Below are 23,212 nucleotides of genomic sequence, written 5' to 3' on the forward strand. Positions count from 1 at the left end.
ATGTACAGACCTTCTCCACCTGAGACAGCTAGGAAAATCAGAAACAGCCATCGCAAACCTAAGATGACGTCAGAGGCCAGGTTCTAAAGGGAAGTAAAGCGACCAGAGAACTGACGGCACATTCCAGAAGTGAACGTTGACGCTTTCAGTTTTCCAAAGTGCTGGTTCACACCCTTCCGCGAGGGAAATCTCAACTTTTTTCATTGCATTGCACATTTGTTAAGATGCTAGGTAAAATCGGCACAGCCAAATGACCCACCGTGGGCCATAAAGTGCATCTTGCTTTAGTCCTTTTTTGGTACCAAAAATGTTTTGGTTTTTTTTTTGCCTAATTCCCACAAATGATATTTTAAAACGTTTAGATATTCTTAAGGATTCCCTGATGGCTCAGTTGGTAAAGAATCCACCTGCAATGCAGGAGACCCCAGTTCAATTCCTGGGTTGGGAAGGTGCCCTGGAGAAGGGAAGGGCTACCCACTTCAGTATTCTTGCCTGGAGAATGGGGTCCATGGGGTCACAAAGAGTCGGACAGGACTGAGCGACTTTCACTTCCACTTCAGTTTCATGTCTTTTAAATTTGAAACCAGTTCAACATTTTAAAAATTTAGGAAATAATGGAGGCAGAACCAGCTTGTCATCTACCATCTTGACTGAGCCACAAAACGTGAAGGAGGTGCATATAGTCCTTTCCCACTTTTTTCCTCTGAGTGTATTTTTATATATTTTGTATATACTGTATATTCCATGGGGTCACAAAAAGTCAGACATGACTGAACGACTTTCACTCCAGATATTCTTACAGATGAGATAATCATGGTAGCTCACCCAACTTCAAGATTTTGTTCAATGAACGCATTGAACACTGAACACCTAGCGTGTACTACATAGAAGGACAAAGACCATCCACCCCGACAGGGCTGTTCCAGCCTCACTAAGGGGCAGGAGACATGTTCTGCAAATGAGAGAAAAGTAAAATTTCAGTGTGACATGTGCCAAGGAAGGTTATGAGCTGAAGGCCGGGAAGGCTTTGTGTGATCTTGTTACTGGCTGCTTTCAAGGAGGTGGCAATATATCTTAGTACCTCAAGGTGAGGGCTCTAGACTAAAATCCTGGTTTTGCCATTTAATTAACCTCTCTAGGGTCTCAGGTTCCTCATCTATAAAACAGGGATAAAAACAGTACCTACTGCCTACATCCTAGAATTGTGAGAATCAAATAAGATCATGATAAGCACCTAACACAAGTGGAAAACACAACGGGGCTCACGTTAGGAACTGTCACTAAGACGACACCCTGGGACTCCGCTGGTGGTCTGCTGGCTGGTCCAGGAAGATCCCAGATGCCACAGAGCAACGAAGCCCAGGCACCCGAGAGCCCATGCTCTGCAACAAGAGGCCACTGCAATGAGAAGCCCACACACCACAAGAGAAGGCCTGCACACAGCAGCAAAGCAGCAGCACGGCCAAAAATAATTTTTTTTTTTTAAAGAAGATACTCCAAGTCCTTAGTCCTTATTCCCCACAGTATAAAGAAAAGCTCCCCACCACAACACAATGGAGATCCCTGGTGAGAGCCATGAAACCCAAGCAAGGGCTCCTCCTCCTGTGTGCCCCCGCCGCTCATCTCAGGCTCCAAGGACCCAGTATTCAATGGAGCACCTGTCGTGTGTGTGTGTGTGTGTGTGTGTGTGTGGCCCTACACAAGGCACCAAGTGATCACCATTTCAAAGCCCACCCATAGGGAGCTGACAATCTAATATTTTATGCAAGAAAGAGTTTCTGAAAAGATGTACTATGGGAACTTGGATTAAAAGGGACTCAGTACTGGATTATTTTGAAAAAGGGAGATTGTTTCTTCTAAAAGGCAGAACTAGGACCTAGATACAAGGTGAAAGACTGTTCGCTACACACAGAAGAAACTCGCAACAATTAGTGTCCACTAACAGAAAGGGCCCTGTGCACCTGAGGAGTTCAGGAGAGCCTAGGGGACCCTAGTCATCAGTGCTGTAGAAGGGCTACTTGGTGAGAAGACTGGACTCCATGACCTCTAAGGGTTCTTTACAGATTCCACAATTCAGTAAAGGCAGTAAGCGGGCCCTGATTACACTTTCCCAGACGTCTAGGTGTCGAGGTATCAGCTGTATATGACAAATGTCGACCAGCATATTCCAGCTGTTGCTGTGTATAGAAGGGGATGCTTTGGAACGTCCCTGGTTTGTTAATTTAGTAATAAAAAATTAACGCAGGATCTTTTATTTCACCTTTTTTTGAGGAGTTGGTGTAACAAGGAAGACAAACATTATAAATGTAAATTGCCCCAACTATGTTACCAGGCCACATGTATTTCAAAGACATGTGCTGCTTTATATGGCCAGTCAGCTGGTTACACAGTTAATTAGTCTAAAGTTCAGACGAGCTTCCAGGACTCTAAGGAAGCAAGCCTGTGAGAAAGAGCCCTTCAACTCCTTTCTGCCAACGGTCAGCAAAGATGGAATGGGAGAGGATGACTGACATCACATGGACACGCCAGAGTAAACTAAACCCTGGCCAGAACATGCAGTAGGCAAGGGGCAGTTCCTGAGGACTCGGGGTTAGGGTTACACCCTGCTGCTCCTTACAAAGTCTGACCATCCCTGTGTTATAATCCCTGAAGAATGTGTGGTAGGACCACTTGTCTAAAATACAAACAAGTCAGAGACTTCCCTGTGGTCCAGTGGCTTAAGAGTCCACATTCCTAATGCAAGGGGGTTTAGGTTTGATCCCTGGTCAGGGAACTAGATCCCAATCAACTAAGAGTTCGCATGCCGCAACGAAACTTTCTTTGTGCCACAACTAAGATTGGTGCAGCCAAATAAATAAATCAGTATTTTAAAATAAATAAAAATGTGTGAAAAAATATTATACGGAGCACCTAGAATAGGACCTGGCACACAGAATGGGCTCTGTAAATGCCAGTCCCTTTTCTTTGCCACTATTGTCCCAATGGGTTAAAAGACACGCTCGCCCTGGCCCTCTGAGAAACCCCAAGGAGAAGACAGAAGACATGAGATTCCTAGAACCATCATCTCTCATAACCTGAAACAGAAGACCCACAATGAACTGTTTTGGAGGAGTAGTCAGACTTTCTTCTCAAGCAAAAGTTCCATCCAGTGTGGCCAACCACACTTACAAAATAGCCACAGAAAAGTCACATGAACTGTGACTGAAAAACAACATTGGTGGACTTCCCTGTTGGCTCAGGGGTTAGGATTCAGCACTTTCCCTGCCGAGAACCCAAGTTCAATCCCTGGTTGGGGAACTGAGATCCCAGATGCTTCATGGTGCAGCCAAAAAGGGACTAAATGCATGTAGCTTTAGTCATCTTTCAGTGACTGTCAGCCTGAAAAATGATATAAAAGAATGAACATATGATTTTTTTGCTTGAAAAAGTCAACCATATGTATTTGCTAACATAATTTTATTAATACAACAGATACAATTTCCAACATATACCATTCAAACACATGCCCTTTTCACGCACTTCAGTAAGACATGGAACTATTTTGCTTAAGAGTTTCCACTTCTCTTTTAAACCAGCTTTTGTAGTCAATGACTTGGAGAGTACAATACAAAAAGCACCCAAGCCTTTTGTCTTTTAATCTCCACTTATCGTTTCAGAACCCTCTATTGGCAATATGTGCTTTTAGCCACTCTGCCTGCTGAAGGCCGCTTTCTCCAAACAGCAACAGGGTTTAATTCTCACTTTCTTCTACACCAGCCTCTGCTGACTCCACTGAATTTCTGTTTTCATCCTCCAACTTCTTCTTCTTCTTTGCTTTTCTTTCCAGGTTAAGCTGAGCGATGTCTTCATTTTTCTCTGTGATGTATTTTAGCTACAAAAAATATTTTTTTAATTGCATTTTTACCTGATTGTAAAGCCATTAATAAGTCTAGTCAGGGAGAAAAAAATCTATGCCATTTCCCAACCACTCCCACCCAGGGTTAAATTCCTCAGAGTTAAACACAGCTTCCAATTTTTTTTTCCTGGAAGGAATCAATGACAAAAGTCAGCTCACTGCTTACTCACATAGGAGTTCCTTGAATAATCAGAAGAATTAAAACTTGTAGTTTACAAAAGGCATGCCAATCACAAATATACTCTACAAAGCACAGATAAAGTCAAAAGCCCTAAATTTTACCCAATTAAAATTTGTGAGCAATTCCTGTGTACCAGATCCTAGAGACACAAGGGTAATAAGACAAGGTCCTTGCCCTCAGGGAAGATTCAGTCAAATGCACAAATTTAGCTGCAACTCTTCAGTAACAGGCTTCTGTCAGATGACAAAAATTTAACAGTCCAAAATTAAAACAACATTCTGAGGTAAATACATACGCAATAAGCAGGAAACTTCCCAATTAACAGTCTAAGATGACTTGCTTCGACAATTCCTTGCAAAAGATAGAAACTGCTTACTGAAGCTGACCAAGTTACAGTTCTGAGGGAGAATGTCAGAGGAGAGAAAAATGTCTTTTCCATTGATATGCAGCAACACCAGGCACTGGAGCTATTAGGAATCGTATCATCCTTAACCTTGACTTAAACTTTAGAGAAACAATATTAGAAGAGCAGAGACAGAAAAAAGTCCAGTGGAAACAGTACTGGATCCAGGGTTTGAAGGTTAAGGGTCAGCTGTCAACCAGAAAACTTCATATTTAACTTTGGGGAATTACTTAACTCTAGTAGTCTGGCCTATAAAATGGGGCTAATTAGTCATTTTATGAAAAACCCTCATAGGGTGGTTGTGAGCTTTAAATGATGTGTGTAAAATATGACCTACAGAAGTCCTGTGTGAAATGTCAAGTGCTACACAAGTTCATTCATTCAACAACTACTCATGAGCCCCTACTGTGGGTCAGGCCCTTTTTTAGGCATGGCAGATGGAGTCGAGAAGAAAGACATAAAAATCCCTGCCCTTGTGGAGCTCACATCCTGGGGAGGAACGTAGAAGTATTTTGACTGCTAAGATCAGACTAAGTCAGGAAACCTCACAGGCGTCCTGGATCTGCCATCAGCCACAGCCACTAGCCTGGGACGATCACAGCATCACCTGTAAGGTGAGGGCACGGCTGGGGTGACGTCTAGACGTCTCTGAAAAGACAGAAAATGTGCTCAACTGCCTGCACACCCCAGATGTACTGATACTCCTTCCACATGTGGCCCACCAAAACTGTGGGCTCCGTAACAAAAGCACCCCCTAGATACTCGAGCCTGTGACCTGTCTCTGACACCATGCTGTAGCTGAAACATGGGACCAAAGTTTTGAGATATTACAGAAAAGGCAAATTATGAAATCCAGAGAGCACTGATTAGAAAATTTCAAATTGGCTTAGCAAGATCCATCATCGTGAAAGAAAGACTGTAAATTACAGGCAGGTCTGAGTGGTTGAAGCGTGTCTCATTTTTAACGCAAGGTGCCCCGGGGGAATCACTTCGTGGATGCCAGTGATTAATTGGGAATAATGTATTCTGATGGGAAAGGGGAGTGAGGAAAGAAATCCATCTCTCACCAGTGAATGACTCCTCCTGGCTAAGAGCTTCACATCTTCAGTGTTAATTGTGCTTCTTTTCGCATGTCTGTAGAAAGCACAGAAACAATTTGCCAGAATGTTTCATATTATCTAAAGTTTTGATGAAACACAAAAGTTCATGGCCAGACTTCACACCAGCAGGATCTCTAAGTAGCCCTTCTTTTCAGGTGAGAGTCATTAAGTGACAGTGACACAGAAATGAGTGAAGTGATGAGCCAAGATACCAATTAAATGAAGAGACAGAGCAAGCAGAAGCCAGTCTGTCCACCTCCACTGGAGGGCCAAGGGTATCTGGAGAATGTGAGCATGGAGAGGAGTAAAAGGCATTCAAGCCTTCCCAAATGCTCACAGTGGGCACAGCGACCAGCACGCAAAAAGAAGAGGGTCTGTGAGGCACCTTCAGTGAAAAGAGAAAACAGCACAGAGCTCACAATACAAAGATCATTGCTGCTTAAATGAACGCTAAATAGAAGAAATAGAATTTCCACAAAGCACAGCTTCGCTTATACCAAGGTCCTAATGCTCTTCCCCAAAGGCTACATTACAGGGAAAAGCTTGTGCACGTGTCCCTCCCCAACTAGGAGACAATGTGTCCCTGGCAACAGCCCAGCTAGGACAAAGAACACCCTTTCAACTAGACTCTGTTTCTTGCTCACAACATGGACGCAAGTGCTTGTTCCAGTTCTCTTATCTCTGCTTTAAAAGGTAATCTGAGACAATGAGCTCTATTCAATAATTTATTACTCTAATAACACCCTTTCTTGCCATTTCTAACTTCCTCCAAAAATAAGTAGGAACTTTGTAAGTCGGAATAAGGGGGAATCTTTGTGTTCTTAACTATCAGAGTGACCAGCACATGGCAAGTCCTCACTAAACATCTGTTGATTTAAAGATAAAACTCACAGAAATTATATTCTGTAATTTAGCCAGATTAGTCCTTCACATCCTGCCAAATGTGAAAAGATCACATGCCATCTCATCATGACGGACAGTATCTGACTATCCTGGGATAATATCCACGTCAGAAGATAACTTCTCATTAGCCGCCTGGAAGGACTAGCACGGAGAAAAGTGGGCAGGGCCAGCGGGGGGGTGGAGTCAGACAGAAAGTGACGGATAGAGACCACAAAGCCGGTCCAGAGGTGCCCTGCGTGGAGGATGTCAGGAGTCACAGACACACCGTGGCCCTCGTCTGTATCACACGATAAGCTGCCCTGTTGGTGTTACCCCCTTCCTAAAGGGCCGGACAAAGAGTAAGGAAGAAGCAGCACTGAACTATTCAGTGTAAGATCAGCATATATGATCACAAGAAACATTCAGGAAACAGCAGAGCCAACCCTCTCCACCACTTGACTGGTCATCTGGTTTCTCTGCACCACGTCTTAATGATACCACTGTCCCAGATGGAGGGGCAGGTACATCCTATGCCAGCGACTGCACACCACAGACTCTCCTAAATCAAACCTCTGCTCCAGAAAATTACTCTAGAGAACATAACAAAGCAATTTTTCATACAACACTTTTAGCAACACAGGTTTTAAAGACTATTCCCAAAATGCCCCTAAATATTCATTGGAAGGACTGATGCTGAAGCTCCAACACTCTGGCCACCTGATGTGAAGAACCAACTCATTGGAAAACACCCTGATGCTGGGAAATGAGGGCAAGAGGAGAAGGGGGCAGCAGAGGATGACATGGTTGGATGGCATCACCAACTCAATGAACAAGAGTTTGCAAACTCCGGGAGATGGTGAAGGATAGGGAAGCCTGGCGTGCTGCAGTCCATGGAGTGGCAGAGGCTGACACGACTTAGTGACTGAACAACAACAAAAATGCCCCTAGAATTCATTTACTGTAGAATACCTATCTTCTTCAAAATGTTTCATCTTTACCATGTTAACATTAGGTGACTTAGACATTAAATGAAGGAAATTCACAACTTAAGTGGAGAGATTATTTTCCAAAGTTTATAGGTGAACTGAGTTTATAGTATGTACAATTTAAGTGCATTTTTTTCATAGAAACATTGTTACAAATACTAGTTAGGTTCCCAGCCTCCAAAGACTATCTAATAGGTAGCCAACCTGAAATAGCAGTATATATTTCAGATTTCTCAAACTGGGGTAATATAGGAGCAGGGATTATGTAACAGGGAAAACTCAAAACCACAGGATAAAGCTGACCCTCTGGGACTATCAACTTTATTCAGTAGTGGTGGTTTAGTCGCTAAGTTGTGTCCAACTCCTGCAACCCCACAGACTGTAGCCCACCAGGCTCCTCTGTCCATGGAATTCTCCAGGCAAGAATACTGGAGTGGGTTGCCATTTCCTTCTCCAGGGGATCTTCGAGACCCAGGGATCAAACCTGGGTCTCCTGCACTGCAGGCCGATTCTTTACTGACTGAGCTACCAGGGAAGCTTTTTAAATTTTATTCAGTGATAAACATTTTTTCCCCCACACCATGGCATGCAGATCCCCAACCAGGGATTGAACCTGGGGCCCCCTGCATTGGAAGTTTAGAGTCTTAACCACTGGACCACCAGAGAGTCTTATTCAGTGATAAACTTTAAAACAGGATTTTTTTTTTAATGGAATATTTTGACAATGTAAAATTAAGACAACAGATAAATATTCAAAGAAAATCTGCACTTGAATTAGCTCAGAGTCCTTTGGAGGAAGTTTAAGGAGTGCTGGTATACACCCCTGAGCACTGCAGAAGAGGAAACATCTCTAAGTAAAGCCTCTGACAGTCTTGCTCAGAGAGCATCAGCTGACGGCCTCTCCACAGACTCCTTTACCCAAAAGATGAGTCCTTCCTTGTGCAGCTGACAGTCCACGTGGTGCCCACACATCTCGGCCCCGTGTGTACGTGCTAAGTCACTTCAGTCATGTCCTACCCTTTGTGACCCCATGGACTATAGCCTGCCAGGTTCCTCTGTCCATGGGATTCTATAGGCAAGAATACTGGTGTGGGTTGCCATGCCCTCCTTGAAGGGATTTTCCCTACTTAGGTATCGAACTTGGGTCTCTTATGTCTCCTGCATTGGCAGGCAGGTTCTTTACCACTATGCCACCTGGGATGCCTACCTCTCTGCCCCAGGGCCCAGCAAAAAGAAGTAGGCTTCTCAACTATAAAAAACACACCGTACCTGAAAACTTAACGTGTTACAATGCTAAATAGCTCTAATTTCATTTTTATTTCTAGTATTTAAAATTTGTCATTGTCTTTTCCTACAGCTAACACAGAAATGAGGAGGAAGCTCACAGCTGGGGACTTGCTCCTGGCGCCCAGTGGGTAGAGGCGAGGGACGCCACTAAGTACCCTACAACGCACTGGACAGAATGAGGAAATCATCCAGTCCAAAATGTCAACAGTGCTGAGGTGGAAAAACTCTGATCTATACTGATAAGCTCTATGTTCAAATCAAGTAACCATTTGTCTATTAATTTACGTTTTTGTGTCTTCCTTTGTAATATAAAAGACTCATATTTTTTAAAAAAAGAAGAGGGATTTCCTTCCAGTGGTTAAGACGCCATGCTTCCAATGCAGGGGGTGTGGGTTTAATCCTTGGTCAGGGAACTAAGATCCCACAAGCCCCACAGCATGGTTAAAAAAAGAAGAAGAAAAGAAATAGCAAGGGGTTTCCTTGGTGGTCTAGTGATTAAGAATCTGCCTGCTAATTCAGGGAACGTGGGTTTGATCCCTGGTCCAGGAAGATCCCACATGCCCTGGAGCAACTAAGCCTGTCCATCACAACTATAGAGCCTGTGTGCCTAGGGCCTGTGCTTTGCAACAAGAGAAGCCACCTCAATGAGAAGACCTTGTATGGAAACTTGAGAAAGCCCAGGCGCAGCAGTGAAGACCAAGTGCAGCCAAAAATAAAATAAAATAATAAATCTTTAAAAAAAAAAAGATGGCAAGTAAAGGCAGTAAATGTATTTCACAGGAGACTTGGGGTGGGGGTGGGCGCAGGGGCAACCACCTGAATTAACGATGATAAGACGCAGGAGCCGTCAGTATCCCATATATTATCCTGATCCCTTTTGGCCAAGTTGAAGATGCTAAGCGGTTTTTAGGGACTCATATATGCAGGAATAGGCAAGATTTAGAGCCTGCCCTCTGAGAACCTACTGCTTTAATTCATTCAGAATATTCATCGAAAAAACAAAGAGCTATAGGAGAAAGGTGAAAAGTATGGGGTGTGGGAGAGGCTGGCACCAAATCAGAAGTGGGAGCAAATTAGAAAGCTTTAGCCCTTTCAGGCCTTCGTCATTCAAATTGCTTCATAAAAGCAATTTGCTGCAATTGTTTTCAATTACCTGTGGAACTAATTGAAGAGAGGAGCATAAATCACCTGTAAAAGCTAACGCTTTACCAGCTGAAAGCCAGTCACACACACTTTTCAAGGAGCGTGTGTCTCACTTGTCTCCAGCAGGCAAATGCAGGGCTGATGGGGCCGTGGGCTGTATTATCCTGACACCCGTGCGCTGCCCCACAAAGCACGAAGCAGCCCAGCCCGGCACCCAGCCTCACCCCCCAGCACACCACCTGCAGAAACAGTCTTAAAAGCAAGCGCACCATGCACAGAATCCTGGAGACATGACTCACACCTTTTTAACCTGGAACTGAATAACTTCACTTCCCTTAACGACAAATACGAGGAAAGCTTCAAAAAATGCCCAATCAAGTCTGAATGGACATGATTAAAGCAGATGTTCCATTCTTACAGAATCATGATTAGAGACTGAGTCTCCACAAAACATGGGGCGGGGAGCGGTTCAAGCTTCTCTGAAATTCACCACCAGATGGGGAGCATCAAAGCACGGAAACAAGCCCAGCATCCGACAATCAAGCTCTTTACCCACCTTGCAAACATTTCAAGGTCTTTGGCAAAATTTTCTGAAAGAGAAAAAGAGATGTGCTTTAATTAGCCTATCTCAACCTTAACTCAGAAGCAGAAAAGTGAAATCTCAATGTCTACAGTAAGTGTAGTGACTAGTACAAATCCTTTTGAAAGTGAGAGGAGGCCCTTCGGGCGGCTCCATTGCTGGATTCATTACGACCTCTGTGTCCTCCCTGCCACCTCCACCCTTCGTTACAAACCTCTGGTAATTGTGGCTACACCTCTCCTCCCTAGAAACTATCCCTTAATTTTAAATTGTGCTAGGAGTTAGGGCTTGTGAAGACATTCATCTCCCCTGAAGTCAAGCAAATACCAGCTGTCAAACTGTGGGTGAAAAAAAAAAAAAAAACACAAACTGTGGGTGATATAAAAAAGTTATAAAGCAATGAAATAAAAAAATTAATGTCCAAGGACTTCCCCTGGTGGTCCAGTGGTTAAGAATCGGCCTTCCAGTGCAGGGGACACCGTTCCTATACCTGGTCAGGGACCTAACATCCCACATGAAAGAAAGTGAAAGTGTTAGTTGCTCAGTCGTGTGCTACTCTTTGCGACCCCATGGACTGTAGCCCACCAGGCTCCTCCGTCCATGGAATTCTCCAGGCAAGAATACTGGAGTGGGTTACCATTTTCTCCTCCAGGGGATCTTCGAGACCCAGGGATTGAACCTGCATCTCCCGCATTGCAGGCAGATTCTTTACCATCTGAGCCACCAGGAAAGCCCCCAAGATTCCACATGCCGCCAGGCAACTAAGCCAGAACACCACAACGAAGACCCAGAACAGCCAAAATTAAATGAATAAATAGGGCAGCCTGTCCTGGCCCTTGTTTAAAAAAATAATAATAATATTCTGGGTGGTTTAAAACAATAAAATAAAGGTGCTGATGCCCCCTGTTAGTGTAACAGAAAGAAAAAAAAATCTTGGAATAGAAGAAAATATAGCTCTTCCCATAAACTGGCTCTTACAGCCAACAGAAGAAACGCTTCATGGACGTGCCCAGTGATAATGTTCTTTGTCTGTTGGAGATACACCGTGGCACCCGCCCGCAGTTCTCCCAGGCAAAATCAACCTCCAGGCTTCCCACACCCCCACAGGAAGACCAGGGCTGCGTACCACACTGTCCAAAGGTCACCTCTGAGATCGCTGCAATGGTTTGCTTGCTGAACTGCATGTCTTTGTCCGACGCAACTTCCTCGCAAAGACAACCAACCGTGTAGTGAACCGCTGCCTTTAGCCTCTGAAGTAAAATCAAAACACTTCATGGGTAAGACTGCAAATAAGAGCTCTTCACATCTTAAAAAATGAAGACCAAGAAGAGGGTCTGCTCAGCCTAAATTCCTTCCGCACCTTCCATAATGGCTGAGTGACTTTTCCAGTGTCCAAATAAATCAATGGGGCCTCTGGAATGTGACTTGTGGAAACATCACTTCCTAGTTAATGGTGATGATTTAGGTGAAGTAAAGATAAGGAGCAATGATGGCAGGTCAGCGGGGAGAGAAGGCAGACTGGTATCTGGGAGGCGCCTGTGTAACTTTACTCAGTTATTCCACATTTATGCGCCAAGTGCCTACTGGGTGAAGGCGTGTGCTAACACGTTAGTATTAATGTGTGCTACCTGAATGTTATTGACCCAAGATATTTCAATATTCACTTACATAACAAATTCCTGGCCACAGGTGTTAGTTTCTGCAAAAAAATCCCCCGGTCAATAATGTGCCAGGTATCTGGGGAACACAGTGAAAAAAGAGAGAGATTTTTGCCCCTAGATGGAAGCTAACCAAGCAAATACAAAAGGACTGGTCCCTGTGCTTCAAGCCCTTGCCAGTCCCAGTCCTGCACAAGACAAAGGATGAATATCAGGACGACACTGGGGAAGGCTCCCGAGGGCACACTGGATGGGCCTCTGATTTGCTGGTTTGCTAGCCCGCCTCAACAGGACCCTCACTGCTCCTTAGCAACACCTTCCAGTGCTGGAAAACACTTCTTCCCCATGCGGAGGAGTAAAGAAACAAAACAAGCCACGCCAAGGTCTTGGTCTCATGTCAACAAGCTTGCTGAGCCCTGTGTGTGCCCCTGCTGGGACGGAGCTGAACTGCATGTGGTGACAGCTGAACCCAAGACAGCGTGGGCTCTACCAGCAAGTGCTCATGGCAGAGGCAAGACAAGGAGGGACTGCAAGAACACGAGTCCAGGGCCCCGAGGGGAGGCCAGACAGATAAGAAAGGGACGTACCTTCCTTAGTTTCAGATGTCACAAGAGCAGATAAGTGGAAAGCGTCAGTGGAAGGAGACAAAGAGACCACCACCCTGGGAGGGATAAAGACCCTCCGAAATCATCTTTTTTTTTAGGTATGTGTAGACGTGTGGTTGAGGAAGGTTTTCTTATCTCTCCTTACTATTCTTTGGAAGTCTGCATTCAGATGCTTATATCTTTCCTTTTCTCCTTTGCTTTTCGCTTCTCTTTTTTTCACAGCTATTTGTAAGGCCTCCTCAGACAGCCATTTTGCTTTTTTGCATTTGTTTTCCATGGGGATGGTCTTGATCCCTGTCTCCTGTACAATGTCATGAACCTCCATCCATAGTTCATCAGGCACTCTGTCTATCAGATCTAGTCCCTTAAATCTATTTCTCACTTCCACTGTATAATCATAAGGGATTTGATTTAGGTCATACCTGAATGGTCTAGTGGTTTTCCCTACTTTCTTCAATTTAAGTCTGAATTTGGCAATAAGGAGTTCATGATCTGAGCCACAGTCAGCTCCCAGTCTTGTTTTTGCTGACTGTATAGAGCTTCTCCATCTTTGGCTGCAAAGAATATAATCAATCTGATTTCGGTGTCAACCATCTGGTGATGTCCATGTGTAGAGTCTTCTCTTGTTTTGTTGGAAGAGGGTGTTTGCTATGACCAGTGCGTTCTCTATTAGCCTTTGCCCTGCTTCATTCTGTACTCCAAGGCCAAATTTGCCTGTTACTCCAGGTGTTTCCTGACTTCCTACTTTTGCATTCCAGTCCACTATAATGAAAAGGACATCTTTTTTGTGTGTTAGTTCTAAAAGGTCTTGTAGGTCTTCATAGAACCGTTCAATTTCAGCTTCTTCAGCGTTACTGGTTGGGGCACAGACTTGGATTACCATAATACTGAATGGTTTGCCTTGGAAATGAACAGAGATCATTCTGTTGTTTTTGAGATTGAATCCAAGTACTGCATTTCAGACTCTTTTGTTGACCATGATGGCTACTCCATTTCTTTTAAGGGATTCCTGCCCACAGTAGTAGATATAATGGTCATCTGAGTTAAATTCACCCATTCCAGGCTATTTTAGTTCACTGATTCCTAGAATGTCAATGTTCACTCTTGCCATCTCCTGTTTGACCACTTCCAATTTGCCTTGATTCATGGACCTAACATTCCAGGTTCCTGATCTGCCTCTTGAGAAATTTGTATGCAGGTCAGGAAGCAACAGTTAGAACTGGACATGGAGCAACAGACTGGTTCCAAATAGGAAAAGGAGTTCGTCAAGGCTGTATATTGTCACCCTGTTTATTTAACTTATATGCAGAGTACATCATGAGAAACGCTGGACTGGAAGAAACACAAACTGGAATCAAGATTGCCAGGAGAAATATCAATAACCTCAGATATGCAGATGACATCACCCTTATGGCAGAAAGTGAAGAGGAACTCAAAAGCTTCTTGATGAAAGTGAAAGTGGAGAGTGAAAAAGTTGGCTTAAAGCTCAACATTCAGAAAACGAAGATCATGGCATCCGGTCCTACCACTTCATGGGAAATAGATGGGGAAACAGTGGAAACAGTATCAGACTTTATTTTTCTGGGCTCCAAAATCACTACAGATGGTGACTGCAGCCATGAAATTAAAAGAAGCTTACTCCTTGGAAGGAAAGTTATGACCAACCTAGATAGCATATTCAAAAGCAGAGACATTACTCTGCCAACAAAGGTTCGTCTAGTCAAGGCTATGGTTTTCCCTGTGGTCATGTATGGATGTGAGAGTTGGACTGTGAAGAAGGCTGAGCACTGAAGAATTGATGCTTTTGAACTGTGGTGTTGGAGAAGACTCTTGAGAGTCCCTTGGACTGCAAGGAGATCCAACCAGTCCATTCTGAAGGAGATCAGCCCTGGGATTTCTTTGGAAACAATGATGCTAAAGCTGAAACTCCAGTACTTTGGCCACCTCATGCAAAGAGTTGACTCATTGGAAAAGACTCTGATGCTGGGAGGGATTGGGGGCAGGAGGAGAAGGGGACGACAGAGGATGAGATGGCTGGATGGCATCACTGACTCGATGGATGTGAGTCTCAGTGAACTCCAGGAGTTGGTGATGGACAGGGAGGCCTGGCGTGCTGCGATTCATGGGGTCGCAAAGAGTCGGACACGACTGAGCGACTGATCTGATCTGATGCAATATTGCTCTTTACTGCATTGGACCTTGCTTCTATCACCAGTCACATCCACAACTGGGTATTGTTTTTGCTTTGGCTCCATCCCTTCATTCTTTCTTCATCCCTTCATCCCTTTCATTAGTTATTTCTCCACTGATCTCCAGTAGCATATTGGGCCCTTACCGACCTGATGAGTTCCTCTTTCAGTATCCTATCATTTTGCCTTTTCATACCATTCATGGGGTTCTCAAGGCAAGAATACTGAAGTGGTTTACCACTCCCTTCTCCAGTGGACCACATTCTGTCAGATCTCTCCACCATGACCCGTCCATCTTGGGTGGCCCCCCATGGCGTGGCTTAGTTTCACTGAGTTAGACAAGGCTATGGTACATGTGATCAGATTGGCTAGTTTTCTGTGATTATGGTCTGCCCTCTGATGCCCTCTTGCAACACCTACCATCTTACTTGGGTTTCTCTCACCTTGGACGTGGGTTAGCCTTCCTCAGCAATCAATGCAAAGAAATAGAGGAAAACAACAGAATGGGAAAGACTAGAGATCTCTTCAAGAAAATTACAGATACCAATGGAACATTTCATGCAAAGATGAGCTCGATAAAGGACAGAAATAGTATGGACCTAACAGAAGCAGAAGATATTAAGAAGAGGTGGCAAGAATACACAGAAGAACTGTACAAAACAGATCTTCACGACCCAGATAATCATGATGTTGTGATCACTCACCTAGAGCCAGACATCCTGGGATGTGAAGTCAAGTGGGCCTTAGAAAGCATCACTATGAACAAAGCTAGTGGAGGTGATGGAATTCCAGCTGAGCTATTTCAAATCCTGAAAGATACTTTGAAAGTGATGCACTCAATATGCCAGCAAATTTGGAAAACTCAGCAGTGGCCACACGACTGGAAAAGGTCAGTTTTCATTCCAATCCCAAAGAAAGGCAATGCCAAAGAATGCTCAAACTACTACACAATTGCACTCATCTCACACGCTAGTAAAGTAATGCTCAAAATTCTTCGAGCCAGGCTTCAGCAATACGTGAACCGTGAACTTCCAGATGTTCAAGCTGGTTTTAGAAAAGGCAGAGGAATGAGAGATCAAATGGCCAACATCCGCTGGATCATGAAAAAAGCAAGAGAGTTCCAGAAAAACATCTATTTCTGTTTTATTGACTATGCCAAAGCTGGGAGGGATTGGGGGTAGGAGGAAAAGGGGACGACAGAGGATGAGATGGCTGGATGGCATCACCGACTCGATGGACATGAGTTTGGGTAAACTCCGGGAGTTGGTGATGGACAAGGAGGACTGGCATGCTGTGATTCATGGGGTCACAAAGAGTCGTACATGACTGAGCAACTGAACTGAACTAGAGAGGTGTGGTTAGGGATAGACGAACAGGACAGGGATCCTTCTCATTGCTCCAGAAGATTCCTCCATCCCTCCATCCTTCCCCTTCCTCCACTTCCTGGAACAGGTTAAGGGCCTTCTTCAATAGAGGCTAAGTCATGCCTGTGTGTGCTCAGTTGCCAAGTCATGTCCGACTCTGCAATCCATGGACTTTAGCCCACCAGGCTCTTCTATCCACAAGATTCTCCAGGCAAGAATACTGGAGTGGGATGCCATTTCCTCCTCCAGGGGATCTTCCCCACCCAGGGATGGAACCCAGGACTCCTGCAGGTCTCTTGCCTTGCAGGTGGATTTTTTTACCAATGAGCCACCGGCTTGGGTCAGAGGCTAAGTCACTAGACTCTAAATTCCTCAAGGGCAGGACCCTTCACTACTGTTCATGGCTGTCCACCTAGTGCCAAGAACACCTGGCTGAGTGAACGGTGGGATCCTCCATCAGCTCACCACTGCACAGAGGATGAGGTTCAAATTTCTCAGTCCATCTTTGCAGCCTGACTCACTTATTCAGTAAGCATTTATTGTCTGTTGAGAGCTAGGCTCTGTACTAGGGGCTGAGAACACAAAACTGAAAAGAACAGTTCCTGCTCTCAAAGAGTTTATCTCCCACATCTTTGCCATGAATGGACTCTTCAAAACCACCAATGTCATGAAACCCAAAGGAGGTGGAGAACCGTTCCAGGAGAGACCAAAGCCAGGAGTAGACACAAGGCATGATCCCAGACTGGATCCTGGGTGAAGGAAAAAAGACTATGAAAGAATATCTTTGGGACAACTGGGAAAAACTGTATATGGATTCATATGAGATAATAGGATTTTATCAATTATCAAGCTTCCTGAATGTGATCAGAGATTATGACCTTGTTCTTGGAAGAAGCATGTTAAAGCATTAAAATTTAAAGGCAAAGCATCAAGTGTATTTAATTCTCAAATAATTTCGAGAAAAGAAGGGAGCAAATACAGCAAACTGTTCCCTGGTTAATCGAGGTGAGGGGCACCTGGGTGATGAATGCGCTAATTTTGCAACTTTTTCTGAAGGCTCGAACTTCAAAATAAAGGGAGGCGGTGGGTAAACACCTTCTGAAATTTAGGAAGCGCCCCTTTCCTGAGCTCATTCTCAATTCTCTTCGGTTAATCCTCTGAGATTCTTGGTTTTTCTCAAGACTCTCACACGGTATTTATTCGCGGTGCTGATTAAAGGACGGAATACCAGCAACTACGCCGAGAGCTGGTTATTATCACCCTAATTTTTCCATCTAGGAAAATAAGTTCGGGGAGAGTCAACACAACACTCTGTGAGGAGTCGAGATTCGAACCCACAACCGATGGGTTCCGGAGCCGGACGGCCGGGTTTGCACCAGGTTCCGAGGCCGTCTCCTTCCTCGCAGGATGGAAGCACCGATTAGAGGAGCCAACATTTTTAGAGCTCGTGCCGCGTGCCTCAGAACAACCCTGTCCGAGGAGACTGAGCCTGTCACAAAGCCAGAGGGGCCTCCGCCGCCGGACTCCCGGTGCACTGCAGGTATTTTCTCCCAATCTTCCCTCTCGCTCAGCCACCCCAAGCTCCGACCCAACAAACCAAGGAAACCGTCTCCCAGCACCCCCCGCGGCAGCCGGGTCAGCTCATTCGCAGGCGCCAGAGGCCGGAGGGGGCCGAGCTCGACCTCCGACCCGGGGCCTCGGTACGAAGACGAGGCTCGGCTGAGGCTGCACCTTTCCCCCTGCAGAATCTCGACGCCGTCCTTCCCCAGCCCCACCAGGACCCCGTTCTCCTGTACCTGTAGGTAAGAGAAGCGTTGCTGCTCCTCGGACCACTCCTCCTCCTCCATCATCACCACGGGCGGATCCTGGCAGGCGGGCCAGGACGGAAAGACGCGGCCGCCTAGGCGACCTGGTCGGATTTTCCCGCCGCGGCGCCGGACAACGGGCCGCGCCGGGGGCCAAAGCGCGAAGCTGCCGGCTGCCTCGCGCGCCCCCTGGCGGCGACTCTGGGAAGGGGGCCTCACAGCGCGCCTGCGCCCGCCTGGCCCCAGCCAAGCTCCCCGGGGACCTCAGGCCCAGCTCTGCGCCCCGCACAGTTGTCAACACCAGGTCTCAGAAACAGTGTGTGTGTAGGGACAAGAGTTCGCAACTCGGTTGTAAATTCCATGCGGCTGCAACCTCGATATGCCTTGCAAAATCTATTGTGAGTTTTTTATAATTCTATAGTGTCACAAAGTCAGATCACTGATAAATATTTGATTTCTATCCCCTTCAGCGAAAAAGTTTCTCAGCCCATTGCCGTTGCCAAAGGAATATAGTTTTGACCCAAGTGTTAGCTGATTTTCCTTTATGTTAAGAATTAAGGGACTTAACAGAATTCCCTGGCCGTCCAATGGCTAAGATTCCTCACTTCCACTGCAGGGCGTGGGGATTTAATCCCTGGTGTGGGATCTAAGAACCCACATGCCAGACGGCCATGAATTAAAAAAAAAAAAAAAAAGGGAAATAAGGGACTTCCCTGGTGGTCCATCCAATGGAGTTCAATCCCAGGTGAGGGAGCTAAGATCCCACATACCTTGTGGCAAAAAAAAATGAGAAAACAGAAGCACTGTTGTTTACCAACTGAGCTATCAGGGAAACCCTGTAACAAATTCAGTGAAGACTTAAAAAAAAAGAAGTGAAAAATAGTGAAACCTAACAGTTAGATCTGCACTGCTTCCAAACTTTCTTCAGTTATTTTCCTCCTTCCCAGCTTCACTCTTTGGAGTTTCACTCATTTTTGGATGATGTGAGGAAGGAACTTCTCTACTGAACTGAATAATAGTGTCAAGTACTGGAAGAATATTTCCTCAACTTATGCTATTCATGCTACAAAGGGTACAGACACCATGCACATTTAAGTTCAATCTGCATTATTAACATCCACCTCCCCCCACTTCCATAAGCAGTCAACAAGGAATTAAACCCTGATTTGCAGGTTTCCTTGTAAATACTCCCACTATTGCCAGATTTCAAGCAACCAATATGAAGAAGCTGAACTCAGCATTTGTTACAAACTAGACTTGTTTGACTCATTAGAAAAGACCCTGATGCTGGGAAAGATTGAAGGCAGGAGGAGAAGGGGACAACAGAGGATGAGTTGATAGGATGGTGTCACCAACTCGATGGACATGAGTTTGAGCAAGCTCTGGGAGTTGGTGATGGTCAGCGAAGCCTGACATGCTGCAGTCCACGGTGTCACAAAGAGTCAGACACAACTGAGTGACTGAATTGAACTGAGACCTGTTTGGGAGTTGGGCCATAAAGAAGGCTGAGCACCGAAGAATTGATGCTTTTGAACTGTGGTGCTGCAGAATACTCTTGGGTCCCTTGGACTGCAAGGAGATCAAACCAGTCAATCCTAAAGGAAATCAATCCTGAATATTCATTGAAGGACGGATGCCGAAGCTGAAGCCCCAATACTTTTGAGAGAGTCATTTCCTAGGCAGGTTGATAAGAAATCTAGGGGTCCCCAAGGAGAGAGGGGTCTCCAAATGGAGGAAATAGCCTGCAAGTGTCAGACATTTTTATCTCTCTTAAGCGACAGGAGGAAACAAACTAACAATATTTTTTTCCTTCTCTATACAAATTTAAAGAGAGGTTTCTCTTAAAATACTGTGTTGCCATAATGACACCAGGTTTCGCCTGAAGTTAGCTATTCTTAGAGCCTAGAGATAACCAATGCCTTTTTCTTATGAAAATGTTTGTCTTAAGCTATGCTAATGTACTACGCCTTTACCCCAAACTCGGTCTCCAAGTTGCCTCTGGGCCCAAAACCTACTTGACAAACCAGTATGTTATACTCAGATATTGTTCCCCTAATCTATGTAAATGAAACTATTTGTATGGTGGTCTGCCCTTCTTTAAGATTCAAGTTAATTATTTTATGGCCCAAGATTATCCCAAAATGCATCTTATGGGCGAGGGGCCTGGTGCTATTCTGAATTATAAGACATTCCTTTCTTTCATTAACAGACTGCTAGTGACTATATCACATCCAGCTGAAGACTAGCAAGGGGGTACTCTTTCTGCCCCCTTCTGATGCCTATGTCAGAAGCTTTCTCTATCTCCTTTATACTTTAATAAAACTTTATTACACAAAAGCTCTGAGCGATCAAGCCTCGTCTCTGGCCCCGGATTGAATTCTTCTCCTCCGGGGGCCAAGAATCCCGGTGTATTCGCGTGATTCAACAACAACCTTTCGCTTTGGCCACCTGATGAGAAGAACCGACTCATTGGAAAAGACCCTGATGCTGGGAAAGATCAAAGGCAGTAGAAGAAGGGGACGAAAAGGATGAAATGGTTGGATGGCATCACCAACTCAATGAACATGAGTTTGAGCAGGCTCTGGGAAATGGTGAAGGACAGGAAAGCCTGGCATGCTGCAGTGCAGTCCATGAGGTCATGAAGAGTCAGACATGACTGAGAGATTAAACAACAGGCTTGTTTGCCCCACAGCAGCAGGCCTGACACTGAAGTTTGCAGCAGAGAAAGAGTTTGCTGATGAGGTCATCACGAAAGGAGAACAAATCACAGATCCAACTCCCAGGGCCAGAGGCTTGAGATAGTTATGGGATAAAGAAGCAGGTGGGGGGTGGGGGGGAGGTGGGAGGGATGTCCCTAATGCTCCAGTGGTTAAAACAGTTCAGACTCCACCTTCCAATGCAGGGGGGTGCAGGTTCGATCGCTGGCAGGGGAACTAAAGGCCCACGTGCCTCAAATTAAAACAAAAGCAGTAAAGTGGTCTTGCTGCTGCTGCTGCTAAGTCGCTTCAGTCGTGTCTAACTCTGTGCGACACCATAGACGGCAGCCCACCAGGCTCCGCTGTCCCTGGGATTCTCCAGGCAAGAACACTGGAGTGGGTTGCCATTTCCTTCTCCAGTGTATGAAAGTGAAAAGTGAAAGTGAAGTCGCTCAATCGTGTCCGACTCTTCGCGACCCCTCCGTCCATGGGATTCTCCAGGCAAGAGTACTGGAGTGGGGTGCCATTGCCTTCTCCGAAAGTGGTCTTAGGCACGAGGAAAGATGATTGGAGACAGAGGAAAGGTGAGGCAATCTGTGTCCTGCACCAGCCCAGCTTTAGGCTCAGTGGTCTGAACTGGGCAGGAGCCAACTCCAAAGTTCTGGAAAACAATGTAAAACCTCCATTACTATAGTGACCCATACATCAGAAGCATTATCTGTAGGGCTGGTTTCAAAGTCTAATGATACATTACCTTGCCTAAGTGAAGCTCAAAGGGTATGCAGCTAGAGAATGGGCTTACTCAGTAAAGAAGCTGCAAGCAGGAAGGTTTCTGACACGCAGTTCCCTCATCTGCTATTCTGGAGGACACACGCCGAGCTTCTGTTAACCCTTTGGATGTGATTTCACACAGGGAAGAGATGCTGCACACCCACTATTCAGACACAGTAGATGGAGATAACCAAGAACAGATGATAGAAATATGTGCAACACAGTAGCATAACTAAGGAGTGATGACTTTTGAGTTTTTACTACCTTTGTTTTTAATACAATTTTTTAAGTCTGAATTTGTGTAACTTAATTTCTTTTTAATGTCTATAAAAATCTGTTTGTTGGACTTCCCCGATGATCCAGTGGTAAAGAATCTGCCTGCCAATGCAGACCTGGCTTCAAGACCTGCTCTGGGAAGAGTCCACACACCATGGGGCAGCTGAGCCCGTACACGACTACTGAGCCCATGAGCCACAACTACTGAAGCCTGCATGCCCCAGAGCCCGGCCACAAGAGACGCCAGCTGCAACCATAAGAAAGCCCTTGTGCAGCAACAAAGACCCAGCTCAGCCAAAAACAAACTTTTAAAAATCTGCTTATTTGTTTTATCTTTTGACCTAACCATGTGGCCTGTAGGATCTTAGTTCCCCAACCAGGGATCAACCCCCCACCCCCTGCACACACGTCAGAGTCTTAACCACTAGACCTTCAGGAAAGTCGCACTGTAACTTAATTCTTAGTAATGCCTGTGTATGTCTCTAGTTTTCTCTTCTCTTGAAAATCAGGCACTCACCTCTCGCTGTAGGAAGTGGCTCTAGCAGACTTCTGGCCTAGCGCATAGTATGCACTTATTAATCCCAAGTGGAAAGAATATACTATGTTGAAATCAGTTTTTAAAGACCTGAGTGCCCAGCCTGCTTAACAGGTCCAGTGAGAGCCCAGGGCCCAGCTTGTGGTGGGGGCTCACTGAATGTTTGTTGAGGATCTGACTCACAGCAGCATCTCAGTGAGTCCTGAAAAAGCAGAGGCTCCTTAATAATAGACCAGCTCCCCAGGTCATCAGCAATGCAGGGCCCCCAATTTTTTTTTAAAGAAATTTGACTCAGACATACAGGTATCCCCTGCCTTTGAAAGTTTGCAGTAAGCCTCTTCGTTTTTTAAAATATTTATTTATGAGTGTATCTATTAATATTTGGCTGCGCTGGAGCTTAATTGCAGCATGCAAGACCTTTAGTTGCGGCAGGCACACTCTCAGTTGCAGCTTGGGGGATCTGATTCCTGATCAGGGATCAAACCGCAGCCCCCTGCATTGAGAGCATGGAGTCTTAGTGACCAGACCACCAAGGAAGTCCCTCGGCCACTTTGTTGTTTTTTTTTTTTTTTTTTTACAAAGTTCTCCATTACTGTAGTTATGGCTTTTATTCTGGTAAAAGTGAAAATTCTCTTTCGGTTTGCAAAAACAGGTGCTAAGGTATGCGTTCAGTTGCTCAGTCGTGTCCGACTCTGTGACCCCGTGGACTGTAGGCTCTTCTGTCCATGAAATTTTCCAGGCAAGAATACTGTAGTGGGTTGCCATTTCCTCCTCCACTGGATCTTCCCAACCCGGGGATCAAACCTGCGTCTCTTAGCAGGCACATTCCTTACCACTGCGCCACCAAGTGGCAGAA

At 45.2% G+C, this 23,212-nt stretch overlaps 2 protein-coding genes across 2 annotated transcripts in view; one reads left to right on the plus strand and one right to left on the minus strand.

The window, feature by feature from the left end:
* Positions 1-8,924, plus strand: part of DFFA (DNA fragmentation factor subunit alpha) — a 29,163-nt gene extending 20,239 nt beyond the window's left edge. The window contains exon 6 of the mRNA XM_055582360.1: positions 8,805-8,924. Coding sequence (XP_055438335.1) covers positions 8,805-8,819 — 15 coding nt within the window. The 3' untranslated portion in view covers positions 8,820-8,924. The remainder of the gene's footprint in view (positions 1-8,804) is intronic.
* On the minus strand, positions 3,440-18,203 carry CENPS (centromere protein S). Its single transcript, XM_055582361.1, has 5 exons — positions 18,070-18,203; positions 11,584-11,707; positions 10,434-10,467; positions 5,547-5,613; positions 3,440-3,871 (listed from the first exon to the last, which is right to left on the minus strand). The coding sequence occupies exons 1-5, from the start codon at positions 18,121-18,123 to the stop codon at positions 3,731-3,733; spliced, it is 420 nt and encodes a 139-aa protein (XP_055438336.1). The 5' UTR covers positions 18,124-18,203; the 3' UTR covers positions 3,440-3,730.
* Between the last annotated feature and the right edge of the window lie 5,009 nt (positions 18,204-23,212).

This window comes from Bubalus kerabau, chromosome 5 (assembly GCF_029407905.1).
Source record: "Bubalus kerabau isolate K-KA32 ecotype Philippines breed swamp buffalo chromosome 5, PCC_UOA_SB_1v2, whole genome shotgun sequence".
NCBI classification, from domain to species: domain Eukaryota; kingdom Metazoa; phylum Chordata; class Mammalia; order Artiodactyla; family Bovidae; genus Bubalus; species Bubalus kerabau.